Source organism: Rissa tridactyla, chromosome 15, assembly GCF_028500815.1.
Source record: "Rissa tridactyla isolate bRisTri1 chromosome 15, bRisTri1.patW.cur.20221130, whole genome shotgun sequence".
Lineage (NCBI taxonomy): Eukaryota > Metazoa > Chordata > Aves > Charadriiformes > Laridae > Rissa > Rissa tridactyla.
In genome coordinates, this window is record NC_071480.1 from 5,889,629 (window position 1) to 5,915,507 (window position 25,879).

The 25,879-nt window shown below is 41.9% G+C and overlaps 1 protein-coding gene and 4 non-coding genes across 7 annotated transcripts; 3 read left to right on the forward strand and 2 right to left on the reverse strand.

The window, feature by feature from the left end:
- Positions 1 to 2,105: 2,105 nt before the first annotated feature.
- On the reverse strand, positions 2,106 to 2,212 carry LOC128918184 (U6 spliceosomal RNA). The gene has a single exon (XR_008469456.1). It is a non-coding gene; the product is annotated as a U6 spliceosomal RNA (small nuclear RNA).
- Positions 2,213 to 2,511: 299 nt separating this feature from the next.
- TRNAM-CAU (transfer RNA methionine (anticodon CAU)) lies at positions 2,512 to 2,583 on the forward strand. Its single transcript has one exon. It is a non-coding gene; the product is annotated as a tRNA-Met (tRNA).
- Positions 2,584 to 3,808: 1,225 nt separating this feature from the next.
- TRNAQ-CUG (transfer RNA glutamine (anticodon CUG)) lies at positions 3,809 to 3,880 on the forward strand. Its single transcript has one exon. It is a non-coding gene; the product is annotated as a tRNA-Gln (tRNA).
- A 612-nt stretch (positions 3,881 to 4,492) lies between these two features.
- Positions 4,493 to 4,564, forward strand: TRNAQ-UUG (transfer RNA glutamine (anticodon UUG)). Its single transcript has one exon. It is a non-coding gene; the product is annotated as a tRNA-Gln (tRNA).
- Positions 4,565 to 5,693: 1,129 nt separating this feature from the next.
- NARF (nuclear prelamin A recognition factor) lies at positions 5,694 to 25,737 on the reverse strand. 3 transcript variants are annotated; one of them, XM_054221460.1, is made up of 12 exons: positions 25,711 to 25,737; positions 25,195 to 25,283; positions 24,612 to 24,692; positions 23,424 to 23,567; positions 21,600 to 21,732; positions 20,153 to 20,287; positions 15,105 to 15,223; positions 14,099 to 14,228; positions 13,336 to 13,408; positions 10,580 to 10,717; positions 10,039 to 10,196; positions 5,694 to 9,443 (listed from the first exon to the last, which is right to left on the reverse strand). In XM_054221460.1, the coding sequence occupies exons 2-12, from the start codon at positions 25,219 to 25,221 to the stop codon at positions 9,202 to 9,204; spliced, it is 1,380 nt and encodes a 459-aa protein (XP_054077435.1). In that variant the 5' UTR covers positions 25,222 to 25,283; positions 25,711 to 25,737; the 3' UTR covers positions 5,694 to 9,201. The 3 variants fall into 3 exon arrangements, with proteins under 3 accessions (XP_054077435.1, XP_054077436.1, XP_054077437.1); XM_054221461.1 differs by lacking the exon at positions 25,711 to 25,737 and adding an exon at positions 25,651 to 25,669; XM_054221462.1 differs by lacking the exons at positions 23,424 to 23,567; positions 25,711 to 25,737 and having other exon boundaries at positions 25,195 to 25,369.
- Positions 25,738 to 25,879: the final 142 nt, after the last annotated feature.

Sequence of the window (25,879 nt, forward strand, 5' to 3'; positions counted from 1 at the left end):
TAACTGTATAAATACCAACCACGATTTTAGCTGGGTGTGCTAGTTTTGTGGAGTTACCACCCATCTCCGTGCAGACATGAAGTAAACAACTATCTCAACTCTGTGTGTTGATAGGTTTCTTGCACACTGGGTAAAGAACCCAGAACTGGAACAACACAAGCAGAGTAATCAAACCAATAAGGTAGCACATTTTCACTACAGCAAAACACCATCTCTAACAATAATTTGCTTCATGTTTCCTATTTTTACTTTCTCCCCCTCACCATCTGCTTCTGTTCTGCTTTTTCTTCGAAAAAGCGTCCATCCACCTCATTTAGCTTCACTCACCCCATCACAGAATTCAGATTGAATAGAAACAAAATTCCTAATGCCAAAACCAAAAAAGCACTGCCTATTCGTAAAAGGCCTTTTAAAAATAATTCATTTTTCTTACAGTAATTTTCTGTCTTTAAGATAAATAGCCCATGGATTCAATGCTTTGCTACACACATCTTTAAACAAGGGAAGTTGAGGTATTTGGCCATCGGTACCTTTGGATTGTACCTCTGCCTTCAGTGCTGCCATTTTTGCCAAATCCTCCCCTGTTCTAACAGTTTAGCAAGCCGCTAAAGCTTTTTGCTGTTTTTACAACAGTTCTAACTAAACGTAAAAGTACTATTTACTGCACCAACACAATACTTCCACCTCTTTATGCTGTCACACCGCTAGTTTGATGGAGCAGGATCCCACTTCTGTCAACACGTGAGCAGAGATTACTTGGTTAACTACACCGCAATACCACTTCTGGTTAAAAAATTCAAGACAGCGAGAGGGCTTGCTTTGCTTAAGAAGACCCGCACAAAAATAAAAACATTTGGGGGCAAAAATCCTGACAGGGATGCGCAACAGGGCCTGAGGAGGCCGCAGCTCCGCCTGTGGAGCTCCCCCAGACCCACGGGGCGGCAGCCTCGCACCGGCACCCGCTGCCCACACCCCGGCGAGTCAGGAGCGGGAGAGCCGAGCCCCGGAGCGGGCCGACACCGCCTCAGCACCCAGCCTCGGGCTGGCGCTTCCCGCCCTCATGGGCCGGGCCGCCCCCGCCACGTGACACGGGAGTAGGCGCAGCGCTGATGACGCCACAGAGCCGCTCCTCCCGCCCCCGCCTGAGGCGGGAAGGGCCGCGCGCCTGACAGCACTGAGGCGGTGGCGGGCGCGCGGACGCGGGTCTCGGGACGGCCCCGGCCCAGCCGGCGCTCCTTCAGGGCCGAGACTCCGGGGTCCGTCTCGCAAACGTCCAGATTCACTCAGTGAGGCAGATGGAATTGGAACTAGGTGATCTTTAAGGTCCCTTCTAACCTAAACCGTTTTATGGGAAGAGGCCTGCAATTATTTACAAACAGAATGAGAAGTAAAACAGAGCACGTGTGCATAGTTGAGGCGGAGAGTGACACGGATTTTCTCAGTGACAGCATGAGCTGAGTCAGCGCTGAATCCAGCACGGACTGTGATGGTAGGAGTGGGGAACAGAGAGAGAGAAGGCTCTTTGCAACATGTGGCATCCAGCGAGCAGGAGAGGCTTTTCAGTGCCAGGACCCACACTGCCATGTCCAGAGAAAAAAATGAGAGAGAATGGAACATGGGAAACAAAACTTGATAAAATACAAAAAGGTAGTGGCCAGTGGCATCAATGTCCTTTGAGTCCTGAGGCAAGTCCTTGGAGGGCCAAAAAACTCATGAGAGACTTTCTAATTTTCTGAGTGATTTGTCTGCAGCAACCATAGTAAATTTGTGAAGTAGTATTGCAGTTGGTGCAGGGGCTAAAGAAAGATTGTGGAGCAAGCTGTGTGTTTAGCCCTGAGCCTGAGGAGCTTGGCATGAGGAGGAGCCCCACACAGCGCAGGGAGGATGTGGAGTCAGGTAAGGTGCCCTCACAGGAGTACCTGGGCTGCAGTCCCTGTCCTTCCAGGTCAGTGGGCACAGAGCAGGAGTATGAAAGGAAGGAGACACGAACCAGAGCAGTCCCTACCATGCTGACTGTACTCTGCGGGGGGTGTTGGAGGGTTAAAGGGTGGGAAAAAGCTATGGAACTGTGTTCTGCGGGGGTGTTGGAGGGTTAAAGGGCGGTGAAAAATATGGAACGCTTCACGAATTTGCGTGTCATCCTTGCGCAGGGGCCATGCTAATCTTCTCTGTATCGTTCCAATTTTAGTATATGTGCTGCCGAAGCGAGCACAAATGCTAGTGCTTGTCCTGGACTATTTATAACCCCAGGATCTGAGTCCCTGCCGGACAGGGTGACCCTGGTCTCCGGGGAGCCGCGGCGGTGGGTTTGCGCAGGGGCCGTACCGCGGTATCCCGCGTCCCTGCTGCCCCGGCGGGGCGGGGGGCGGTCGGCGGGGGGGGCGCAGCCAGCGGAGACTGTGACCCCACTGCATGCAAATACGCGCAAAGCACTCTGGGGACGGTGAGCAGGGGCGGCAGGGCGGCTCGGGTAGGGCTAAGGCTGGGCGGGACCCCTTTTTTTCTTTAAGCAGCAGAGTGGCGCAGCGGAAGCGTGCTGGGCCCATAACCCAGAGGTCGATGGATCGAAACCATCCTCTGCTAGCAAAATGCTCATTTTCTGCTGGTTGCGCGTTTATGGGTGCTGATTTGGTTGGTGGTGTGAATACTTATTTTTCCCAAACCGTGCTGGCAACATGTAGTGTAGCGGGTGCAAGTGAAGGAAGCACAAGACACCCAGTGGTATGATGACAACAACATTTTCTTCTAGTGTGATTTGGTGATTTCACAGAATCACAGAATAGTAGGGTTATAAGGGACATTTAAAGGCCATCTAGTGCGACCCAACTGCAATGAGCAGGGACATCTTCCACCAGATCAGGTTGCTCAGACCCCTGTCCAAACTGACCTGGAATGTTTCCAGGGGTGGAGCATCCACAGCTTCTCTGAGCAACCTGGGCCAGTGTCTTATCACCCTCATCATAACAAATTTCTTCCTTACATCTAGTCTGAATCTCGCCTCTTTTAGTTTTAAACTCAGTGTCTCACCACCCTCACAGGAAAGAATTTCTTCCTGAGATTTCATCTAAATCTCCCCTCTTCCAGTTTAAAACCGTTCCCCCTTGTCCTATGGCTCCCCTCCCTGATCCAGAGTCCCTCCCCAGCTTTCCTGGAGCCCCTTTAGGGACTGGAAGGGGCTCTGAGGTCTCCCCAGAGCCTTCTCTTCTCCAGGCTGAACCCTCCCAACTCTCTCAGCCTGTCCTCCCAGCAGAGGGGCTCCAGCCCTCGCAGCATCTTTGTGGCCTCCTCTGGACCCGCTCCAACAGATCCATGGCTTTAATTATGCATAAAAAGCTCCTTGCATATGTTTGTGGTTTTTCGATGTTTTGCCTGTTTAATTATTACCTATGCACTGGTCAAGTAATGCCAAGAGAGGAAAAAAACCTGTCAAACTAAAACAACAGTTGTGACAATGGCCCCTGCTTCTTCTCAAATATAGCAGGCAAATGCCCAGCCCAAAATGCATGAAAACAAAACGAGTATACAAATATGAAGTAAAAGTCAGTGCACATTGTATTGAAAGTCTATTTGAAGCTTTAAGTTGCATGATCTGAGAAATGTTAAAGTACCTCTAAATGTGCATTATTTTCAGTGCTGTAAAATGTTGTAATAAAGGAAGAATGGAATTCGTGCATAGAATTTATACATGCAGAATACATAGCAGAGAAGTCAATCAAAGAGTGTATTTATGAACTCGCAGAAACAATAGTTTTGTTTTCTTTCGTGTAAGATGCGGTCAATAGGAGCGGTTCGGGGGGTCACTTTCAGCGGTTCCATGGTGTAATGGTTAGCACTCTGGACTCTGAATCCAGCGATCCGAGTTCAAATCTCGGTGGAACCTGAAGCTTTTGTGCAGGGGGAGATGCTTTTACTGGCAATTAATCGTGGAAAATGAGTTTAAGGGAAGCTGTGTTTTTCATGGGCTTTTGGATTGCCGTAACCTACTGACGTGCCGTGCTACCTGAAAAACGTATTTAAAGTCAAAGACACAGAAAGCATAGAATTATGCTAATTGTTTGTGTTTTATCCGAAAAATTTCAGACATGCCATAGTATACTGAAACGTAAGTAATTTATTTCTACACTGAATGAACTGTGTGGAAACATAATTCTGAATTACGCATCAGAAAAGCACGATGCAGCCCGCTCAACTCAGGTGCACATGTGAGGACTCGGTTTATGTGCCTGAAAGATGTTCTTCTGCTGTTTGTATTTGCTTTCTGATGTTGCATCTTATTATCATACCACCAATATTATTATTATTATCATAATCGTCATTATACCACGAAGATAATTAATGTTGCAGAAAGGCAGAATAAATACGAATCTTTAGGTTGCATTAAGCTCTCGGCCAGCCATCTAAGATGCTCAGGAAGCACAGCAAGGATTTTCCCAAGGAGGTTTGTTTGCTATAGATTTATTCCCCGGCCTCGCGGAAACGAGTGCCACCACGCGGTTCTATGGTGTAATGGTTAGCACTCTGGACTTTGAATCCAGCGATCCGAGTTCAAATCTCGGTAGAACCTGAATTTCGGCCTTTCCTTTTTCGCCGGGCCTGCGCTGGCTGTAGAAGGCACGCACTTCTGCACCGACAGCATCAATTATAAACCGTCCCAGGGACAAACTGCGAGGTGACAGCGCAGCACAGCAGGGTACAGACCAAAATGGGGGTAAAGCTCCAGGAGCTGAACACCAAAGGCTTTTTCCTTGACCTGAACTACGTATCACATTATTCCTGATTTTCTTAAATTGAATAAATAGCTATACATTTGACAAAAAGATCAAAGATGATTACTTTAATTTTTAAATAGTTGGTACTACAATTTAATTTGGTCTTTCGTGACATTTTACCATTGTTTTATATCATCTACCTTAAGTCTTTTTTGAGGGGGAAAAAAAAAGTCATTCACACTGAGGAGAATCTGATTTTCAGTAGATTAATGTGCAAAATTTGGACATTAGTTTTCAGGTTTGCCCAACTATTCACTTGGAAGACAGGGACAGAAATGGAATTGTTTCACAGTGGGTATAATCTCACAGATTGAACTCTGCACAATTTAAACGTCTGCTTTGCTGACACAAATCCTCATTATTTAATTTACATTTCAAGAATAGCTAAGGACATACTAACATCTCGGCACCCCTCCTCAAAACCTGTCCTTACTAGTCATTTGTTTACACAACAACGTCTCTGTTCTATGCCTTTCCCTTAACTGTCTTTTTAAGTATCAGGCTACACACAAACACGTATCTTTACTGTTTCTTGTGCACCAGTGTTTTAAATAACTGTATATAGCAAACTTCAGCATAACTAGTTGACTTCTATAGATTGGCTTCATGCAGCAACACCATCCTTCACAGGTTGAGAGAGCCTTAAAGCCACTAGATACTTGTCTGCCTTGCAACAATTCAATATATTATTTTACAATCCAAGAGAGCAAATTACCATTTCCTACTGCTATCCAGCAACATCTCCTTCCATTTATCACAGTTTGAAGTGTAGCTGGAATCCAGAATACTCGCGAATAGCTGATAGAGTATTAGTTACAGACTTACTAGGTATTCATGCTAAATTCAGCAGACAAACATCTATGTTAAAACAAAGGTATACCTAAAGAGCTAAGCTTTTATATGGAATGAGACAGAATCAATACATAATTCAGTATCAAGATTTATTTAGGACAATTCATGGTCATGCTCCATTTGAATACAAAGCACCAAAATTTTGGTAACTGAACATTGTCCAAATATAATCCAGTTGAGACTGCGGCATACAGATATATCCATTATTCTAACTGATGGCATAGCCCACGTCTGCCCATGTTCATTAACTATAGTGGACAAACACAAGGTGCTGTGGCTGAGGCAAACTTACTGGAGAAGGCATAGCAAAAATACTTCACAACACGTATCCCTTGTTGTAGCAGCCTCAGAATAAAGTACTGGAACCCAAGGCATCAAGCACTTGACGTGCTCAAGCCAATAATACCCTAAGGCCATTTCCAAATTAATTTAATGCTTCCAATTACTTTCCTGCAATCCCTCCAATTTAGTCTTTTCTAAAAATCATCTAGAGACAAGATTGTCTCAGCACAATATTCAACGGAGAAGTAAAGCACTATGGCTGTGACCACACAAGGAACTTTCCCACTGCTGAAAAGGCAGTAGCAGTGAAAATTATTCGTTGCCAAAATCCTATCAGGGAACTAAACAATGCTGTAGTTTCAGAAAGTGTGGCTAGAAACACACATTGTCTACAATGACAGACTTCCCAACTGCAGATTTGATAGCCAAAATCAAATCTTAAGCAAGTATTTCACTATATATGAAGTTGCAACAAGGTTTTCTGATATATGTTAAAATTTTAGTGAAAGAAGGTGGAGGGGGAAAGACTTATTACAGTTAAGGGAAAAAAAAACTTTTTTTTTTTTTCCACTAAGCTGGCACTTTAAAAAAAAGGGCTTTAAAAACTTAAAATCAGTTTTACTCCAAAAAGTCTCATAAAACAAAAACTGACCAAAAAAAGACAAGCATCAGTCACTGTAAGTCACTAGTTATAATACATACATTCCACCTAAGCTGCTAAAAACTGCCCAGTTAGATGCCTGCCTTGTCTTTAAAAAAAAGACTACTGCAGCAGACAAATACTCTAATAGATTTTTTACATTCCTACTATCTCAATATAGGTTAAAACACTTTAGTAGATAGAAGAAATGGTGGGTTCAACTGAAAAAAAAGTTTATTTTATGCACTGAGTCACCCATGTCCCTTGTAGTGGGAGCACACCGCAGTGTATTGTAGACAGATTTATTTCATCTACTGGCCTGTTCCCAGGGTTCCCACCAGCACGGGAAGAGTGAGGCTCTCCAGTGACCAGGCAAGCATAACGGCAAAAGAGAACACGTACAGCAATGCCACCTACACAAGATGAGTATTTTTCAAGTCATACAAACAGTTCAAGGGTATCATTTCAGAATAGCAAGGCAGCTCTTGTGTAGTTTAGTGAAGATTTCATCAGAAAAGCAAACAACTCTTCTTGTACCATTTCATCTAGTATATGCACATAAAAAAATAAGCATACTATACAAAGGACTGAAGCAATATAATTTAAACATGCCATCAAGCTATAAACCATATATACATAGAAACATACGTCTATACAAACAGAACAAGACCACTTTATTACAAGGTAATTCTGCTGAAGTTTTTGGAGAAAATCATGACAGATGAAGAAAAAAATCAGACTAAAGGAGCTGGATGTTGCTTCTAGAAGTAATTTCATGCAACACCACCATCTTTCTTTAGCAGACATTTATTAGTTTCAGCTATACATATGTCTTCGCACGATTTCTGGACTCCCTTCCTGTACAGAGGTAGATTTCTGTAGGTGTTCTGATATTGCACCAAGTAAGTATGTTTTTATTACAACAAGGAACGACTTACAAAGGCTAATTGGTGGGTATAATCTCGCTGTGTGCATTCAGGTAGCACAGTAATCAAATTCATTTGCACTTGAAAGAAAACATCCCTCAAAGTGAAAGTGTTTTGTTATTTAGGTGGAGGTCCAACTGAAAGCTGCAATTCTATTAACAGCTTCCCATTAAGAGAACTATCTCTTGTCATCGGGGTAACATATTTAACTCTGTCTCTCTCCTTTTGAGCCTCTGTTGTTCAGCCAATGCAAGAACTTGCATTGCTTTCACCGATGCCTTTATCCCATCCACTGTGTTCAAGTTAAACGCGGATTTCAAACATACACAGGTTTTCGCAGTATTAGATCTTACTCACACAAGCAGCTGTAATATTAAGAAATTTACAAGGAGATTCATTCAAACACTGCCTGAAATGATTAAAAAAGCCCATCCACTCTTTCAGACTGGAAAAGGAAACCTTAAACTTTGCTAGCTTCAAACAGCCACTGATCGTGAACAAATTTGATGCTACTAAGAAAATCTGAAGTTTGGCAGTAGTTTGATTTTTTTTTTTGTGTCCATCACATTCTTGAATAACCCTCTGACAACTCATGAAGTTGCAGAAAAGTGGTATTTGCATGCAAGCTTTAAGATGCCTGTTAAATGAAACCTCTAAAGCATATTTAAAAATAAGTGCATCAAATTCATGATGCCAATATATAGTAACTCTGATGGGCTCAGAAGCATTGCTAAGTATTTTTTTCAGAGGCACTCCATGAAAGTTATTTTTACAGAAGCCTGTCAACGAGGAGATAAATTAAAAAAAACCCCAATCTGTTATTCTGTGTACCGAACTACTAAAGTGCTGTTAAGTCTGGCTCAGCAAATCTAGCAAAGCTGTAGCATGCATGTGCTCACCTGACAGCGCACGTGCATGTTTCACTCTCATAAAGCCAGACACAGTAAGCAGCACCACTCTTCCTAGCTGCAAGTTTCTAAGAAAACTTACAAGGAAAGAAAAGTTCTCTTTTTGTATCAGCCAACGTATTTGGAACTATTTTTAATGACAGATTGCATTATAACCATTTAGCATTAGTTTCCCAAGATCAGTTTATATGAAGCATCCTGTTCCTTACAAAATACTGCATCAGTAAGGAACAGTAGCTCTAGTTTGGAACCGAATAGTTTTTGTTAAAATCTGGATAGAAGGCATACTTAAATTCATTACACTTTTCCATATATACACTCGTGCCTGTAAAGGGTTTTTTTTGTTAACAAGGCAAATAAATCTCAAGTTACTTCAAAACAACTGCAACAACATTGAAATTCATCATGACTGTTTTCCTATGATGAAAGGGTTTGCATATCTAGGAGTAGGAGTAAAATAATCTCGCCTTCTTGGGGAAGCCCATTTTGTAGCTTTGTAGGGAGTAGCTTCATCAGGAAATACACCCCCTGCACCTGGCAGAAAGTGCTTATGTACCTTGCAAGATCACATTTTTGAATAAAGAAATCCATTATACACAGGAGATTACACACAGTAAAAGTTAAAGGACAATGGCAGGAACCAGGGCTTTCGGAGACTTCTCTTTCTGTTTTCAAAAAGCAATGGTTCTTCACAAGTAATAATCCACGATTAGGAAGCGTCTCATTCGTACACTTGGCTAGTGCATAGCATCTGCGATTGCATAGAATGTTTCCAGTGCTGAATCTGTAACTAACCTAAGCAAATCTTTTGCAAGTTTGATTTATTACCATTTGATATCCAGATTGCTTGCTGTTTGATTTACTGCACTGTATTTGGTGTGCAAAGTTTCCTGGACCTTCTTAGAGTCCATGCCTTCCAGCCAGTCCTGGTACATCTGTTGTACGTGCATGTTGGTTTCTGGAAGTCTAACAGGTATTGCAGCATACACTTCTTCCATCTGGTTAAGCAGTGCTTTGTCCGGTTTTCCATCTTCGGTTTGTGCCTGACCTTTTCCATTTAGGCACCCTTAGGGTGGGGGTGGGTGGGGTGGGGGGTGGAGAAAAAAGCCACAGGGATGATGAAGATTTGATATGAAGAAAAAGATTATATTAGCTTGGATTTTTTTTTCATACTTCTCTAAAGAAAAAACGTCTGTTTATATAAACTACCCACCCCAAGCTGCTATTTGTATTTACTTAAAGTGACTCAAACATCAACAACATCTTAATGTAAGTGAGGTTTCTGTATCAACAACCTTTCTCTGCCTTCTTCACGGTTTTATGATCTTAATTATGTTCCTTGTCTTTTCTTGCCCTTGACAACACCATTTCAGAGTATTTCCTCTGAGGTTTGACATAATTGCAAGAGCCATGCTGTCACTTATGTATAGGTCAGAAAAGAACACGAAACATTGTGGTTAATTTTAGAAAACCCAATCAATTTCTGAGCCAACCCCACACATGTAATTGGTGTTCTGGACCATTCACTAAATAGTACGCATTTTAGATTATTACGAAGAGAATTAAGAGGGAATGAAATTAAATGCCTCTCCGTAAGAAAACCTTCCTTTGAGATTCAAGATATGCACGCGGAACGACTGTGGATCCACAATGATTCTTACCTCCTGGGCAGGCAAGGACTTCTACGAAATGGTACAAAAACTTTCCTTTTTTCAACTTCAGAACCATGTTTTGGATATTTCTAAAGCCATACGCTGCTGCAAAACGCAGCACTGTCTCACCATCCTTTTCAAGAGTAACTTCTTGAAAGTCCTTGTTCCTATAAAGATAACACAGAGAACATTTTAAACCCCTGCATTACCAAAGGGATGATCCAACTGCGTCAGTTTGTGTTCAGATGCTCCAAAGAGAACAGAACAAGGATAACAGTGAGATTAAGGTGAACTCTTCCAATTTCTAAAACAAGTTAAGCAGAATTTGGGGTGGCATTTTCAGAATACAATTATACTTAATTTTTAAGGACAGGTAAGTTACTAATAAAAACTAAAGTTTTCAGGAGCTACTTTACAGCCACAAATTTACAGGTTTATAATATGTAATCGCGTATCAGCAAATGAACCAGGTTAGCAATAACTGCATTAGGGTTCACTCTAGTGCAAACTACCCCATCCTACATAACAAGGATATAAAACTCTAGCTTACTTTAATGCTTTGTAGGTGATTTCTTTGACATCCACACCAAAAAGCTCCTTCGCAGCATGTTTAAAGATGTGCTCCAAGTAACCATCGGATCTCTTCCCGTCATGCCTTACTACATCTCCCTCCTTTATTTCATCAAACCTTAGAAAAAACCAGAAAGAGAGATCAACTCCAAAATTTCATTCCTTCACTTAAGTAGTATGTTTTTCCCCTTCTCTGTCTCTCCCCCCCTCAAAAAAGTTTTATAGCAGTGATTGAGAACATAGTAAGATTTTTATACATTACATCTTAAAAAAAAATTAAACTGTTCAGTAAGATGCAGGAAAAAAATAAATAAAAATATAAAAGGATGTAGGGCTTTCCGTTTTCAGAAACCTCAAGCAACAGTAGTTTATAAGAATGCACATTCAGCACAGCCTAAACGCTTGGTTAACAGCCATTCACACCGCTCAGGAGACATTTTGGGGGAAAAAAAAAAAATTTAATTTTTAGACCCCGAGAATGTAAAAGTACTTCAGAAGTTCCAAGCCTCCGCTCACAAACACTTGTGCTCCAGGAACTGTTTGTGAGTCTAGAACACTGTACCACTAAAATACGACCGAATCAGTGCAGTTGCAACCAGGCTAGAACACTCCACCTTTAATGTAAAATGCTATAGTTCAGGAAAGAAAGTCAGTGAAATCATATCCCGTGGGCATAGCATTCACCTGGAGGTTGACCTGTGCCTCAGTTAAAAACAAGAGTACTGACAGGCACGAGTGGCCGTAGCATAAACCGTACTGGGCTGCGTCCCGCTGATGGCCAAAGACTGCAGCTCTCCAGGCTCGTGTTCCTTTCCGGCAAAGCAGAAATTGATAGGGGTGTGGTGTAATGCTGATTTCAGGAAGAGATATTAATCTTCCTATCAGCCAATGGACAGATTATGTCCTTTGCTTTTACATGTAAAAGCCTCTCTAGATGTAGTCTTATTACCTTCTTCCCAGAACCTCCAGACATGACCTTTCCTGGCCTACATTGCTAGCTCTTGCCTGAGCAGCAGCCTGGGCACAGCACTCAACCACAAAACCAAAGCGAAAATTACCACAGCAAACACCTTACTAAAAACCAAATGCTGAAGTTGTACTAATGACAGAGAAGTATTTTAATCACTAAAGAGCTGCAGTTTATAAATTCAGTATGTCTGTCCCTCTATGCCACGCCATTGCATTTACTTAATAAGTACTGCAACTTTTTTTATAACCTTGGATGATCTTGCTTCATGATGCGCCTCCTAATTTTAGCCAGCTATTTGTTAGCATTCTCCAGCTACAAAAGCGAGTTGAGAACTCAAACACAAGTTACTTTGTTCACACCACTTTTTTAATACTGAGTACTTCACCACAAATCGCTTCTGTGCTAGAACTTGTTTTGAGAAGTTACGTAAATTTCTCTACAAAATCTACTTTTAAGACCCCAGAAGAGCAAAAACTGTCATCAGGTCTCACAGCTTGAACTGGTATTATCAGATTAGTCCTTTGAAAATCTAACATTATTTTCCAATATAAATTCATCCAATAAAACAGGTATATTCTGAGTAAGAGCTTGTTCTTTCATTGGACAGCCTGATTTAGAAATAAATGGCCATCCCTAAGTGATGATGTCCTTAAGAACCTGATTTACGTAATTCTCATTATGTGAGGCAATCATTGGTAGAAGTAATCATAGGAGCTACACTACAAAACCAGCTCTGAAACTGTACCACCGTACCACTTACCTTTCTCCAGCCTAGGCAAGGTCCAAGCAGGACACCAAGCCAAGTGAAAAGCAATTTTAGAAAATTTCCAGAAGAGCTTTCCGTTTTGTGCAAGAAAGCATGTTCATTGCTCCACTACCACCACTTTGTAAAGATACCAAGTAACATCTGTCACACTTGAGCAAAGATCCGTGAGCAGCGAGACCAGCCTTTGTAACTAAGCCTGAGAATTAAAACAACATGCATGCTGCTTTCTGAGCAGCCAGACAGCGAGTAAACAAAATCTCTTCGATGCTTTGTGTGATTTTCATCTAAAGCATGTTTCAACTTTAATCTTGAAAAACTAACTGGTGTCTTCAGTATGAAAAAAAATAAATTACCATCTCCTGAAAGGCTGCTACTTCTACCAATTTTACGTTAACATATTAGGGGAAGTGGAAATTTACTGTCAAGATGCTGCTCTGAATGAGGGAAGCACAGAACAGATGGTCAAGCCCATGACTGCATCCCAGCATCTTTGTGCGAGGCCAGACAGTTGGAGGGGGGCAGATGAGACTGTTCAGCTTTACATGAGCTCCAGCACAGGAGAGCTCTGAATGGGGTCAGCACCCTGACACACTCACTAGCAAGTCGTGAACTTGATACAGTCAAATCTATAATTACTGCATTAAGATATAAATAAGGAGCTACACAAAGCTTCAAAAATCATAAATTTTAAAGGAGTCACTAGGTAGAGGTCATTACCTCCAATTATCTGCTTTGTATCGAGACAGTATATAGAGTTTTATATTATCTGTTTCATATTACTTTTATATATAGCAGCAAACACCTAAGAGAATACTTTCAGGTTTTTTTGGCCACTGTATAAAGGATGAGGCTTTAGTATACTCAGGCTTTGATGCAGGCTTTTTTTCTTTAAAAAGAAAAAAACACTCTTTTGAGGAGTTTTACACTTATGTTGAATATACTCAAAGGTGTTATCGTTTATCATCAAAATAAGGAAGCAATCCACAACAAAACTACTTACAAACTATCTACAGCTACTTCAGTCACATCTTTCATAGACACATTTTTCTGTTCCATTATTTGGACAATTTCACCTGTAGGAAAACATATGACATTTTACTTTCAACACAAAGCAAAATGCACATGCTGTGCCTCTGTTAGAGAGATCAATATCCCAACACATGTGCTTACAGTCACACTCTCCAATTCTTACTAGAGTCAGTTCCCTCCACTGACCAAGACACTTCCAGCCCTGAAGAAAAGGGCCTTCAGCTCACTCCAAATTTTGCATAGTGCTATCCTTAGCCTTTCTGTTAGGTAAAGTTTGGAAGACATTTCTACACCGCAGGGGAAAAAGGAGGATACGTAGTTTGGACATTAAGCCTAAAGACAAGAGCCACACCAGAAACCACTGGTGCTATGCCTTTGGGATGTTACGAATAATCCCAGTGGAAATTAAATAATGACCACAGACAAACAAGACAGTGATTTTTAATAGATTTGCATAACTCTTACCTTTCTCAAGAGGCTGACAAAAACCAATACCTGAACCTCGTTTTCAGGTGAACATCAACTTGGAAGGGAAGTATTTTTCGCTTTGACTTCCCCATACAATACCTATACTACCAGTAGCACAAAAACCTGTACTTCATTTTAAAGCAGAAAAAAGCCAACCTTACAATTAAAGCATAGTTGAAAAAAAAGGAAAGTCCGACATAAAGGCTATTCTAACAACAGTGATCCACTTATATCTTTATAAATAGTAAGTTTAAAGAAGATTTAACCTGATGTCAGAACACAATCAACTTCTTGCGAATTATACAAGGCAGTGTAGAAGTCTTCCCGCAAGGCTTCCAGTTTTTTGTCATAACAAGGCGCCACAATTACATGGAAGATTTTATCAGGAGACAAGTTCTGTGGAATATAAGAGAGAACTTCATGAAGAGCAAAAGACAGCTTGAAGGACAACAGGGATGAAAACAGCATCATAAACCCTATGCAGGTAATACTAGTAATCAATCCCTAACAATTAAGTTGAAAGGCTGCTGCACACAGATGAAGTGACTTGCCAGAAGTCACAAAGCATCAGCAACAAACATCCAAAGTCAGACTTCTGGATGAAACTTCAACTTATTCCTTCAGATCACATTTTCTGCAGCTTTTGATCGCCTTAGAAAGTGAATTCAAGTCAGGTCTTCAGAATTCAGCTTTTCAGCCATCAGTCATTTACTTTCATCCACAGCAAGTCCATCAATATTTCTGTATCTATGTCGACATAGCAGTAGTTCTCTATATAATGTGGATGCAGTTAAATTTAAGTATGGTACGTAAAAAGAACTGCGACTTTTTCAACATACAAAATTGGGAAGATACAAAGGTTAGTTTCTAGGACACAACGCTTTTACTGATCCCAGACAATGGGGCAATTTCTACATTATTCTCCTCCACTCCTGTTTTGGCTGTGCTATAGAACGACACAGGCAGCATTTAACAAGACTCTCTTTAGCTACCCTGGATTTAATTTTATCCATAAATACCTAAATCCATGTAGCACTGGGAGCACAAGAATTGCTGCCAGCTCACACCGCACTGCATGAAATGAAGTTCTTTGTACATTCTTCTTATCATGGGCACTTGTGTAGCAACTGAGCACCATTTATTCTTCAAGTAAAGGACAAACAATTCAGGGAGATGCTTTATCACTTTATAATACACTAAGATCCGTATTTCAGTATTGAAACCTACTAGCCCATCTTTTTAGAAGAGTATAGTGGTAAAAATAAATCAAACCTGCTGCCTGGCAAAGTAGCCTTTCACCAGGGAGCCCATGATCTGCTGTGGAGACTTTGCAGTGCAAATGTGAGAGGTCACAAGATTGGTAAGTACCCTTTCAGCATACCGGATCCAACCTAGAATGACAGAAATCGCACTTATATGGTGAAGTGGCACATAAGCATGGTAAAGTGGCAGCAGTTATAGAACAACTTTTAAAAATGAAGACACCTTCACAGTAGAACATTTCTGCATAGGCTGGAAGCCCCACCTTGGAAACTGCAGGAAACCTCAAGGCTCTGTTAATAATGTTTTACAGTTGGCTATCAATAATTGACTGTGTCATCAATTCTAGACCTAGAAGCCACTGTGAACTTCATGACCTATTACAGCCTTTCTAACACATAGATTTAACACAGTAGAAAGACCAGGACCCCAGCTAACAAAGAGTAAGTTGACTTTCTACACCTCAGCCCTTGGATCACCAGATACTACAACAAATGTGCTCTGTTCAGCTGCTTAACTGTAACCTTCTGTTTCCTGAGATTTAGTACCTGTGCCCCCAGCTTGCCTCCTCTAGAACAGGAGTCACATGAAAGCATTATCACAAGATGCACATGGATTAAGCCTGGAAAAAAATGGCTTCTTTTACTATTGTTAGAGTAGCCACACCTTCTTCAGACACACCCCCACACTCAACCACACACAGAGCAATCAACTGAAATCTCTCTGTATTCAACATTCTTAGTTACTCAAGAGTCACCCTCCCTTTCACCAGACTCCTTCAGCACCTCAGCTATGACAAGCTATGTATGTTCACACCACCCCCAATACCCACAGCCCTTCTATTATTCCCCACCTTCCAGGGCAGGAACTGACAAATGAACAGATTAAGATATTCAGGGGGTGCAATTCTTTCTTAGGCACGGTAACTCCTACAGAAAACAGCCCAGTCTTTCACAGCAAGGATTCTGAACTTTTTGCTTCATCTACGTGAACTGTGAACCCAAATCATACAGAAGTGTTAGGGACAGCCTTCTAGGGAAGTGTGCTACCTTTGGTGCTAAGAAATAGTGAAAGATATTGCACTGAAGCATTTTATCTTCAGACTAAAAAGACATAAAAGAGAAAAACTGCTGTGAAGTACATGCTGCCCAGGAAAGGTACTGTAGGTTAATTCTTACGCTTGAAATGAACACAGATGTATAAACACCTGGTAATGTTTAAGTCAGAACACTGCCACACAGGCCAACAACAGCACAAAACTGGATCCAAGCCATGTTCAGATCGTTTGTCTCTATATGGCACAGAAGTCGTTTTCCCAGTAATAAAGTTTTACTGATGAAAATGAAAAAGTATTAGGGAAACATGAGGATCCTCCAGCTATTTAAATATTCACAATTCTTGTTAAAGTACAGGCTTCAAGATTAACAGATAACTGGTCTCCACAGAAAATCTCAAAAACATATATAATCTTCAACAAGCTTTCATTTCTGTTGTAGAAAAAGCGAGGGACTATAGATTTACATGTCAGAGCTGGGCTGAATTACTAGACTCTGAATCGGAAGTTTGTTTAATGTCCAACCTCAACTAGGATTTTAAGTCCAAGATATTACCTGCAGCCAAGGACTTAATTTATTGGTGCTTGGTACAAAGGCCGTATTAGCATACTCTGCGTGATATGTATATCCTATTTCTTAAATGGCTTTAGTCTCAAGTGATGTCAAAATAGAACAAAAACTGCTTCAAACAAAACAAGGGCAATTTTTAAAAACATTCTGCCTTGTACATTAGCAGCATTTCTGGAAGGTCCTTCCCTTAAACTGCAACTGTGATTACCATTAATCACCACAGCACTCCTGCCATGAGGGCAGTTTCAGAATTGGAATGATGTAGGTATTGTAGTCACGAACTGTAAGGAAATTTCACTAAATCCCAAGAGATGTCTGGCAGGTATTGCCCAAAGCAATTTCTTAAATTGTTTCTTTCCTTGCAGTAGGCAGAACAAGCGTCTAGTAGTTCCAGCTCCACAACGACCACTAGTCACTGTTTAATTATCTAAGCAGCCTTAGTGAATGAGCAACACGGGGCATTTATCTGCATGTCACATATGTGCTGGCTGCTTCTGCCTACTCACTGACAGGGATGAATTCCAGCGCCACAGTTACAGGAAGCCAAAGATACCCAGTTCTTATATCAATGAACGTCCGTACCCAACTACACCCTGCATAAATTCATTCAGATTCTCGGCCGTTTGCTCGCTTGTGTTAGCATCAAAGGACAACAACCCCTACAAATCACTGTATAAATTCTTACAGATGTGCTTCAAAATGTTATTTTTAGTAGCTTATCGTGAGTAGATCACAAAGATGCATGCTATGAATAGCTATGCATTAGTACGAAGTGCAGAAAAACTAAGAAAACTTTCACTACTATAAAACCCCATTCCTGTAAAAGGGAATTACTTTAGTTGACCAGGACAGAGGCGTTTGAATCCTCAATAGTTATGCTCTTCCTACTAAAGCTGTAAGCTGCTGACCTGTTCTAGCAGTTCACCGAGGCTGGCAAGGCATGAAAAATGCTGGCCGGTTCCCAGAGCAAGTGCTTCGTGTTGCTTACGAGTTCAGTAAATTAAGGAACAGAACCGATTACTTATTAGATACTACATATACAATCGGTAGTTACACGGTTGGACTTTCAACAGGAAACAAACTCCCCCTAAATTACCTCACTTTCTTTTAAGAGAGCAGCAGGAGAAGGTAAGAAGAATTAAGACTGAGACAATAAACTGCCCTTTTATCAGGTTCTGAGACTATACGGGCTACGCTCTTTTGCTCATGGTAGATTTTACACCACACACCACTCCTGCAGAGGGTGATATTTTTAGGCAAAGTTACGCTCAAAGATAAGTAAGAGCAAAGCAGTTATACTTGAGTTCATGTTGACCTTGTATCGACAGAGCTATATAAAAAAAAAAAAATTTGGTGATAAACACACTCAGTAAACAACATTTCTGGGACAAATTTATGTCATCTAGGGGTAGAGAGGAAGGAGAATGAGGAACAGAAAATGCACTCAGACAGTTAATGTCAGGAAACACAGCAAACAATGTTACTTTAAAAACGACTGATCATGATTTTTTTTCCCCTGTAATTGCTGTCAATGGGAATGAAATACCATATGCTTTCAGAATGGGTTTACAGTGATGTTTCAGTTCAGTTTTCCAGAAATGAAAAGCACCCGTGATTCTGCTAACATCTGTACCACAGCAGACAGCTAACACCATAGCTAGCACTGAAAACACAATCTTTTGTAGAACAGACAAGGAAAAGAAAAGTACTCCATTAACTATTTAAAAATATTTCCAATGGGAGCAGCAGATAATCTGAGTTCTGATTCAAGATGAAGAAAATTAACATGATCTCAGAAAAAGTTCTAGAAGAAATCCTGAGGTTTTGAATTTTCAATAAACCACAAACAAGACAAAGCCAAGTAACAGGGGGTTGTTTCAACTTCAGAGGTTTTACATAAAAAAAAAAAGCAACATACAGTATGTCTGCTCCTGAAGATAGGAGGCAACACTAAGATAACAGTACGGATGGGGCGGGGGGGAAGAGGCTTTTCCTCTTATATGTAGTTCCTAAAGCGTAACCCAGATACCTCTACTACAGAATACACAGAACAAACAGAAGTACAATTAAAATAACAGTATTTGATTCTGAGGATCGCTAAATACAACTCTAACTCACTCTCTTGTCACTGTAATGTTTCTTTCAAGAATGCAATCCACTTAAGTTATTTCAAAGCTAGAAAGAAATATTTTTGTATTTTTATTAGGCTTTTGAAAAGCAACACCATGAGCTTTAGGGTGAAGTTGAGGGGGATATTAAGCAAAGGAGTTACTTTTGCCTCCTTTTTGATACTTCTTTCTTAGGAATGTGACTTATCATACTTAAGCTGAAATGACAGTGTGCTAACAAATGGAAAAAGTAAACAATGACTGAACATTCTACATCTTTCCAGTTGTGATAAGTGCAGGTTCTGTTCATAAAAGAGCATCAGGTGCAAAATTCTCAGAAACAAGACACTTAGTGAGTCAAGTCTGTGACACTTCAAGTGAGAATTATTTTGCAAGTGTTAGATATAACCATCTCACAGTCATTAAGAGTAATGCCACTTGCTACTTTCCCCTAGGCTTAAGCGGCAAAACTTTGCTTAAGATAACAGTGGCTGTGGTTTAATTATATCAGCAAGCAAAGTTCCTTAAAGATTCTTTTCAATAGGGAAACACCACCTTAAACTCTGCAGTCTGGATGCACAAGCAGCAGCCCCAGCTCCTCAATTCCACTTACGATTAATTTCTCCTAAGGTCTTACACAATGCGCTAAAACCCTCAGTGCTTCTGTACCATAGCTTCGTTATCCAGAGATTCCTATGTGATATATGCTTATTTTATAGAAGTGACAGGAAATACAACTGACTAATAAATACCACATATAATCGCTAGCACAGGAAATCATCAGTTCAGGTTCTTTGGATTATCAGAAGTTATGGACTACAGCAAGGGGGTTTTTTTGGTGGTTTTTTTTTTTTTTTTTTTTTGAAGAGCAACAATAGAATTTACAGCCCTCACCTTTTACAGAGCTCCAAACAACTGTAAGATGCAGATAGGGAATTTACTGCAACCTTTGTATCTGGCCGGGTAATGCCCTACACTGAATTAGCATGTGCCTTATCCAGCATGACTACACCCGTTCTTTGTCTGCATGGTTCACATTTACAGCTGTGGCACCTCACTTGCATACGGGAAAGCTGCTGATGCTTGTTGGAAAGAAATTCTGCTCTCCCAACAGCCCATGAAAAACAAGCCCATCTAGCAATGCACCAAGGACAATCAGTGCTACTGGTAACAAGTACTGTGTGCAATATTTGGTATCTCCCAAAAGCAAAGCTAAAATGCTGTAAGTTATGTAAGGCTCCCAGATGAAACCACCCCTTCCTTAGTTCCCTGGTAGTTCCAATGAGACTAGGCTGAAGTGCTGAAGGTTGGAGAAACCAGTTCTCACCAGGGCAAGCAGAGGCAAACATTGGTAAGGCATGCTCCTCCTGGTTCCTCCGTTGATACCGCTGCACAAATTCCCTCTGGCTCTCCAGGATACTGAAGTCAGCAGCTATAGTGGTGTCAAATACATAATGCACCCCTATGAAAAAAAAAACCAGTAAGGAAAAGTGAATTACTAGAACACTTTCCATCTCACAGGCTTCTTCCCAAGTTCCAGGTCTACAAAAAATCTTCTGGGGTTAACGGGTATATTCCTTCCCCTCTCCAAATTTTCACAAACAGTAGAGTCAAGAATAAAAGCCATATATTGAAAAGCTATCTTCTATGTCCTGAATTTAAAAGGACCACCAGCTTGCTAATGCTGACTAGCAACACTTCAAATAGTTGTCTGCCTCTTTACAAGAAGCTTCCCATTCAGCACATACTGGCTTTTCATTTAATGGAGTGGGATGTCACAGCTCCTGGGCTATATGCAGTGACTCTTGAAAAGGAGCATTCTTTTCCAGACATGCTGAAGTCACATATCATTATCCACAGGAAATATATCAGCTAAGAGGCATATGTTCCACTGCTGAAGTTGTCTGCCAAGGTACACGAGCCTATCACCAACGCAGCAGAGACCTTTTGTCTGCCTATTTAGCGACATACTCCCCCTTGGCCTACGTAATGGCGAGCACGTCCCTGCAGCAAGTGAAGCATAGATAATGAACGCATTCTAAGAAAACTAGGGCCCACCAGAACTTAGCGTTCCTTTTAGATGAAGAAAATATACTGTGTACTGAGATGCACAAAACCTATGAGAAATGAAAAAATATATACATATATTAGAGAGGAAAGAGTATAAACTTTTTTATTTTAGGTTTATTCCTCTCCTTTTCTGTCTTCCCTCAAGTACATAAAAAACCCCAAACCTATAGGCAAAGTGGGTTTTTTGTTTGTTTTTTAAATAAAACTTTGTATATATAGCATCAAGAACAAAGGAAATACAGCTTTAACATGAAATAGACAGGTACAACAGTTCTTGCATGTCATTTCAACTTGCAGAAAAAACAGAACTGTCAATCTTCTAGAGATATAGTGTGTCAAACGGACTGGAAAGCATTTAGGGTAACAACGCCCTCCTCTCTCAAGTTACAAAACAAGGGGAAATCATCCTGAAGCTCATGACCAAACCCTCCTTGGTTTCTTGGTAGCAAAGGTTTTTAATACAGCTCTGTAACGCCTTTCTGTTCTGTGACCTTTACTACCAACAGGATAATGCTGCCATTTCTGCAACCGGTGTGTGTCATACTGGTGCACTGTCATTAATATCACTGAGCACACGTTTCAAACTCTAAACTAGATTGTGCAATGGCACTTTATGACTGCCTAACAAAGAATTCTGCTGAGGAAGCAAAATCCTAAAATAATCTCCCCTTTCTGCTCCACCATCATAACAAACCCAAACTTACCGAGACTTTTGAGGAAACCACAGAGTCTCTTGGCTGCATCATTCACAGAGAGATTGAATTTAGCAGCAAAATAAGGCAATGACTGAGGGCATATAGACACTACCAACACTTTGTGTTTTGAGGTATCACATTTCTGGTAAACAAAACAAAAACGAAAGAAACAAGGTATGTTATTACAACAGGATAAGGCTCCCTACTTTCCCTCCCTTTTCGACTCCTGGAATTATTCCTCAGTGTCCTATGCTTCAGTAGGCCGTATCATTAGAATCCCTATGAAAAAACTAGCGAGCTTCCCAAGGGCAGGACAGGATGTTCCTCTGATCCTGGCAGTCTTCAAGGCTAATCATCTGGTGATGTTTCTGTTCTATACTCATGGAAATCCATCCCTCCTAGGACAATTGTGTGGCTAGTCTCCTAATGGCACAAGGAAACTTAAGAGACATTCAGCACCTATGACATTCTAGCAAATATGAAAAAAGCTGTATGTTTAAATATTAATAAATAAACTAATGTTTACAGGAGCATGTGCATTTGAAGTTACAAATCTAACCCAGCAAATTACAGATCTGATCCTTTGTTAAGGCTCCTGTGTCTCTATCATTAAAGCTGTTGAGGGAAACTGGTAAGATCGGACCCACAACAAACCCATGTTGGTTGCACTGAAGAACCCTTTGGAAATACCCATGATGGTGTGCAACTGTAAAGCTCTCATTACTGTGACATTTATTTGAAGATGAATCTTGTGTTTTAGTTGGGATGTTTTTCACACCAGTGGAACCCCTGGAAGACGAACCAGGACTATCGTACAGACAAGTCTCACCCTCAAAACATCAGGGACCACAGTTTACATGGACCACACTTACACACCCTAAATGCCATATAATGGCCCTTCAAGCCTGCAAAGCATCTCCCTTGCTCACTGTCATCCCGAGGTCCAACTTGCTTACGTCGGACCCCCAACTTTCTGATCAAGGCACCTGGCTGCCTCCCTATTATAGACTTCAGGCTCTCTCTTAATAGGACCTGCACAACCCAAAAGATTTTTTTTTTCCTCCTTTTCTTCTCTTTTTCTCACGTATGATAACATTATACTATATGGAGAGTTAAAGTAGTTGTAAGAAAACTGAATCACTATGTAATGAATCCTCTTGTGTATGACACTTATGTACAGATTAAGAAAAAACATCAATTCTAGTAGCTTTTGCATGCTAAACAAGAACACAGAAGTCTGGAGCAGAACTAAAATAATTAAATCGCTACCAAGATCTAATAATCTGAGCACCGTACATAGCAACTAGCTTCCAGGAAATCCAGATCTCAGCAGAAAATAAGACAGGAGTAGAACACTTCTTGCTAAGAATTTGTACAAAAAAATTCTGTCGCAAATACAGTCAGCTCAAATATATATTAAAAACAATTCTACTTTCAAAAACTTGCCTTGAAAACTTTATATTATGTGGACATATTGTCACCAGGATCACCCAGAACAGTCCCAGTAACAAAGGTATGAGTATAAACACTGAACCACAGACTAATTTGTTATTACAGCAATGAGGTAGTTACATTTTCAAAAAAATATTACTTCCGCAGGTGCAGTAACTTTCCTCTAGAATTTAGGTTAAGTGCCATGATCTTGCATCTCTACTGCAAAATTATTTTAAGTACTTCAGTGTTCATCTTGCCTGAAGTTTTCACTTCCTCTTTGGACAAAGTATATCCTGGCAAATCTTCACAGTATCTGCCTTGGGAAGCCAAGTTGCTTAGTGATTCTGTAATTTCCTCCTCCTCACAGAAAACAGTGTGTTATTGTTTGTGTCACTTTACCTTATTAAGGTTAAGAATACGAAAGAGCTCCTTCTGATTCTGTTGGAAAACTCTGGCTCCTTCTTCTGATGTCATACAATTGTCACAAGCTAGGCAGTCGCTAAGGAGTGTTTTAGCATTAGCCAATGTATGAAACTCATCTTTCTGGGGGGGGGGAAAAGAAAGGTAAACGAGTATTTAATAATGATCGACCAATTTTCAAGACCTCTGCAATGACCCAGCTGAAGGCAAACATGCTGTCACTGTTTCATTTAAAACAAGCCAATCCGTGACACTTGCATAACATCCACGATTATTTAGAAGTAATCAAAATAATTTGTTCCATCCTTCTTCATGGCTCTGCTCCTATTATTACCATGAAACTGCAAAATGTTTAAGTGTAAACATAGAACTAAACTTAGCCCTCTAGTTCACGCAGAACGGTTCGGGTTGGAAGGGACCTTAAAGATCACCTAGTTCCAACCCCCTGCTTTTGCCACGTTCTAGTAACAGCCCCCAGCAACCCACCAAGCAACTGAGAAAACTTTCACTTGAACTATTAAACGTCTTTAATAGCCAGATGCCTCTGTAACCACAAGATGGCTTTTTACCATGAGGTAAACCAAACAGGATGCAGTGCCACAATTACATTGACCATATACTGTAAGATCAAGAGTTTTGTGCTTATGATACCACTGGCAGCTGCTCTGTGGGAAGAAGGAATACTTGGACAGAAGCTCAATATAACCAGGCTACTTGCAAAAAACCTATACAAAAATCCCTCAATTAAAACCCCATCCTCAGGGAAACAGTTATGTGTTGAGGAACAGTAGCTGATCTGTCTAATATAAAAAAATAAGACATTTTGTGCACTTTTGCTGTCAATCCCCTTCTTTTTTCCTTACCAGCCCTGTCTCTGTTTTGAAGGCCTGATGTAAGATTTCTGACACTAAAAAAAAATATACTTTTTTAGAACTTTAATTTCTGTTTTGCATTTGCATAGTAAGGGGGGGTTATTTAATCTTTTTTAAAGATTCTTGATTCACACGCTGTAAGATGCCTCGAAGCATTCATAATTACTTACAACTGCTTGTCGATTAGCGTTATATTTAGTACTTGAGAGTTCTCTACTTAGAATGTCCTTTGGGATACACAACAAAAAAAGACAACAAATAAAGAATGTATTACAGTTTTTAGAAGGAATGTTACCTCTTCAAAACCATCATTTGAACTCAATGGATCAACAGACGTACTTTGCGTGTCATCATTTTTCTGTTTTTTACTGCATTCCTGAAACAAAGCATAAAATATATGTATTACACTAAATACGTTCACCATTGAATAAGAACATCTTTGCAGAACAGTTTGTATCATCAGAAGCTAACACAGCTCTTTTACAGTTTTTGGCAGCGTTAAATCGACATCCTTACACACAACGCCTTGTTTTCAAAGGACGTGAAAATAATTCCTCAGAAATTCACTTGCTTCATCAGTTTTACAGTTCTGAGAGGTTTTTTGTTAATGCCCAGGGGAAGATTACACAAAGCGCAGCAGAACCCGTGCGTTCAGGTCGCGACCGGGACGATACTGTCCCGACCGGGGGGCTCCATGGCGACACCGTCCCGACGATAGGGCTGCCCGGGGCGCTGCCGCGGCCGGCCCGGCATGAGGGAGTCCTGTCGGCTCCGGCCGCCGGGCAGGCCGCTGACCTTGGAGCCGGCAGCCGCAAACCGGGACGGGGTGGTCAAACACCGCGCTCCGCCGCCCGAGGCCCCATCCCCGCCGCACTCACCTTTTTGGTGCAATTCTCGCACTTCATTTGCGGTCCCGCCGGCGCGGCCCGGCCCTGGCGCGGCCACCGAGCGCTCCTCGCCGCCGGGGCTGCGGGACAGGAGCAAAGCGGGGCGGGCAGGTGAGCCCCCCGCGGACAACCGCCAGCCCACCCTCTCTCCCTCCCGTCCCCGCCGCCCTTTGTTGCCGTGCCCGCCTCCCGCCCCTCTTATCGCCCCCGCCGCCAGTACGGCCCCTGGGGCGGGGGCGGCCCCGCCGCGCCCCTCACGTGCTCCGCAATTTACTAGCCTGTAATTAACCAACAAGCGCCGCCGTCCCTACCCCGCGGGCCCCCATCGCCCCGGCCCGTTACGTGGAGCTGGGGGTTGGGGGGGAGGCACCGAGCGCCGTCCCGGGCAGAGCGGGGCTCGCCACCGACACAGGGGTGAAGGGAGAGCGGCCACGAACTGCAGCTCACCGGCTCCACGGGGGAGGGGGAACCAGCCCAAACCGGGGGACGGAGAGCCGCACACCCTACCTCGCCGCCGCGGTGAGTGGCGTCCCCGGCAGGCGGAGGCGGGCAGTCGCCGAGCTGGCCGCAGCGGCGGGCGGGGCGGGCCGCGCCGCGCCCACCGCCGCCTCCCCGCCGGCAGGTCCCCGGCTGGGCCCGACGCCGCCTCCCCGCCCCCCGCCCGGCGGCGCTCGCT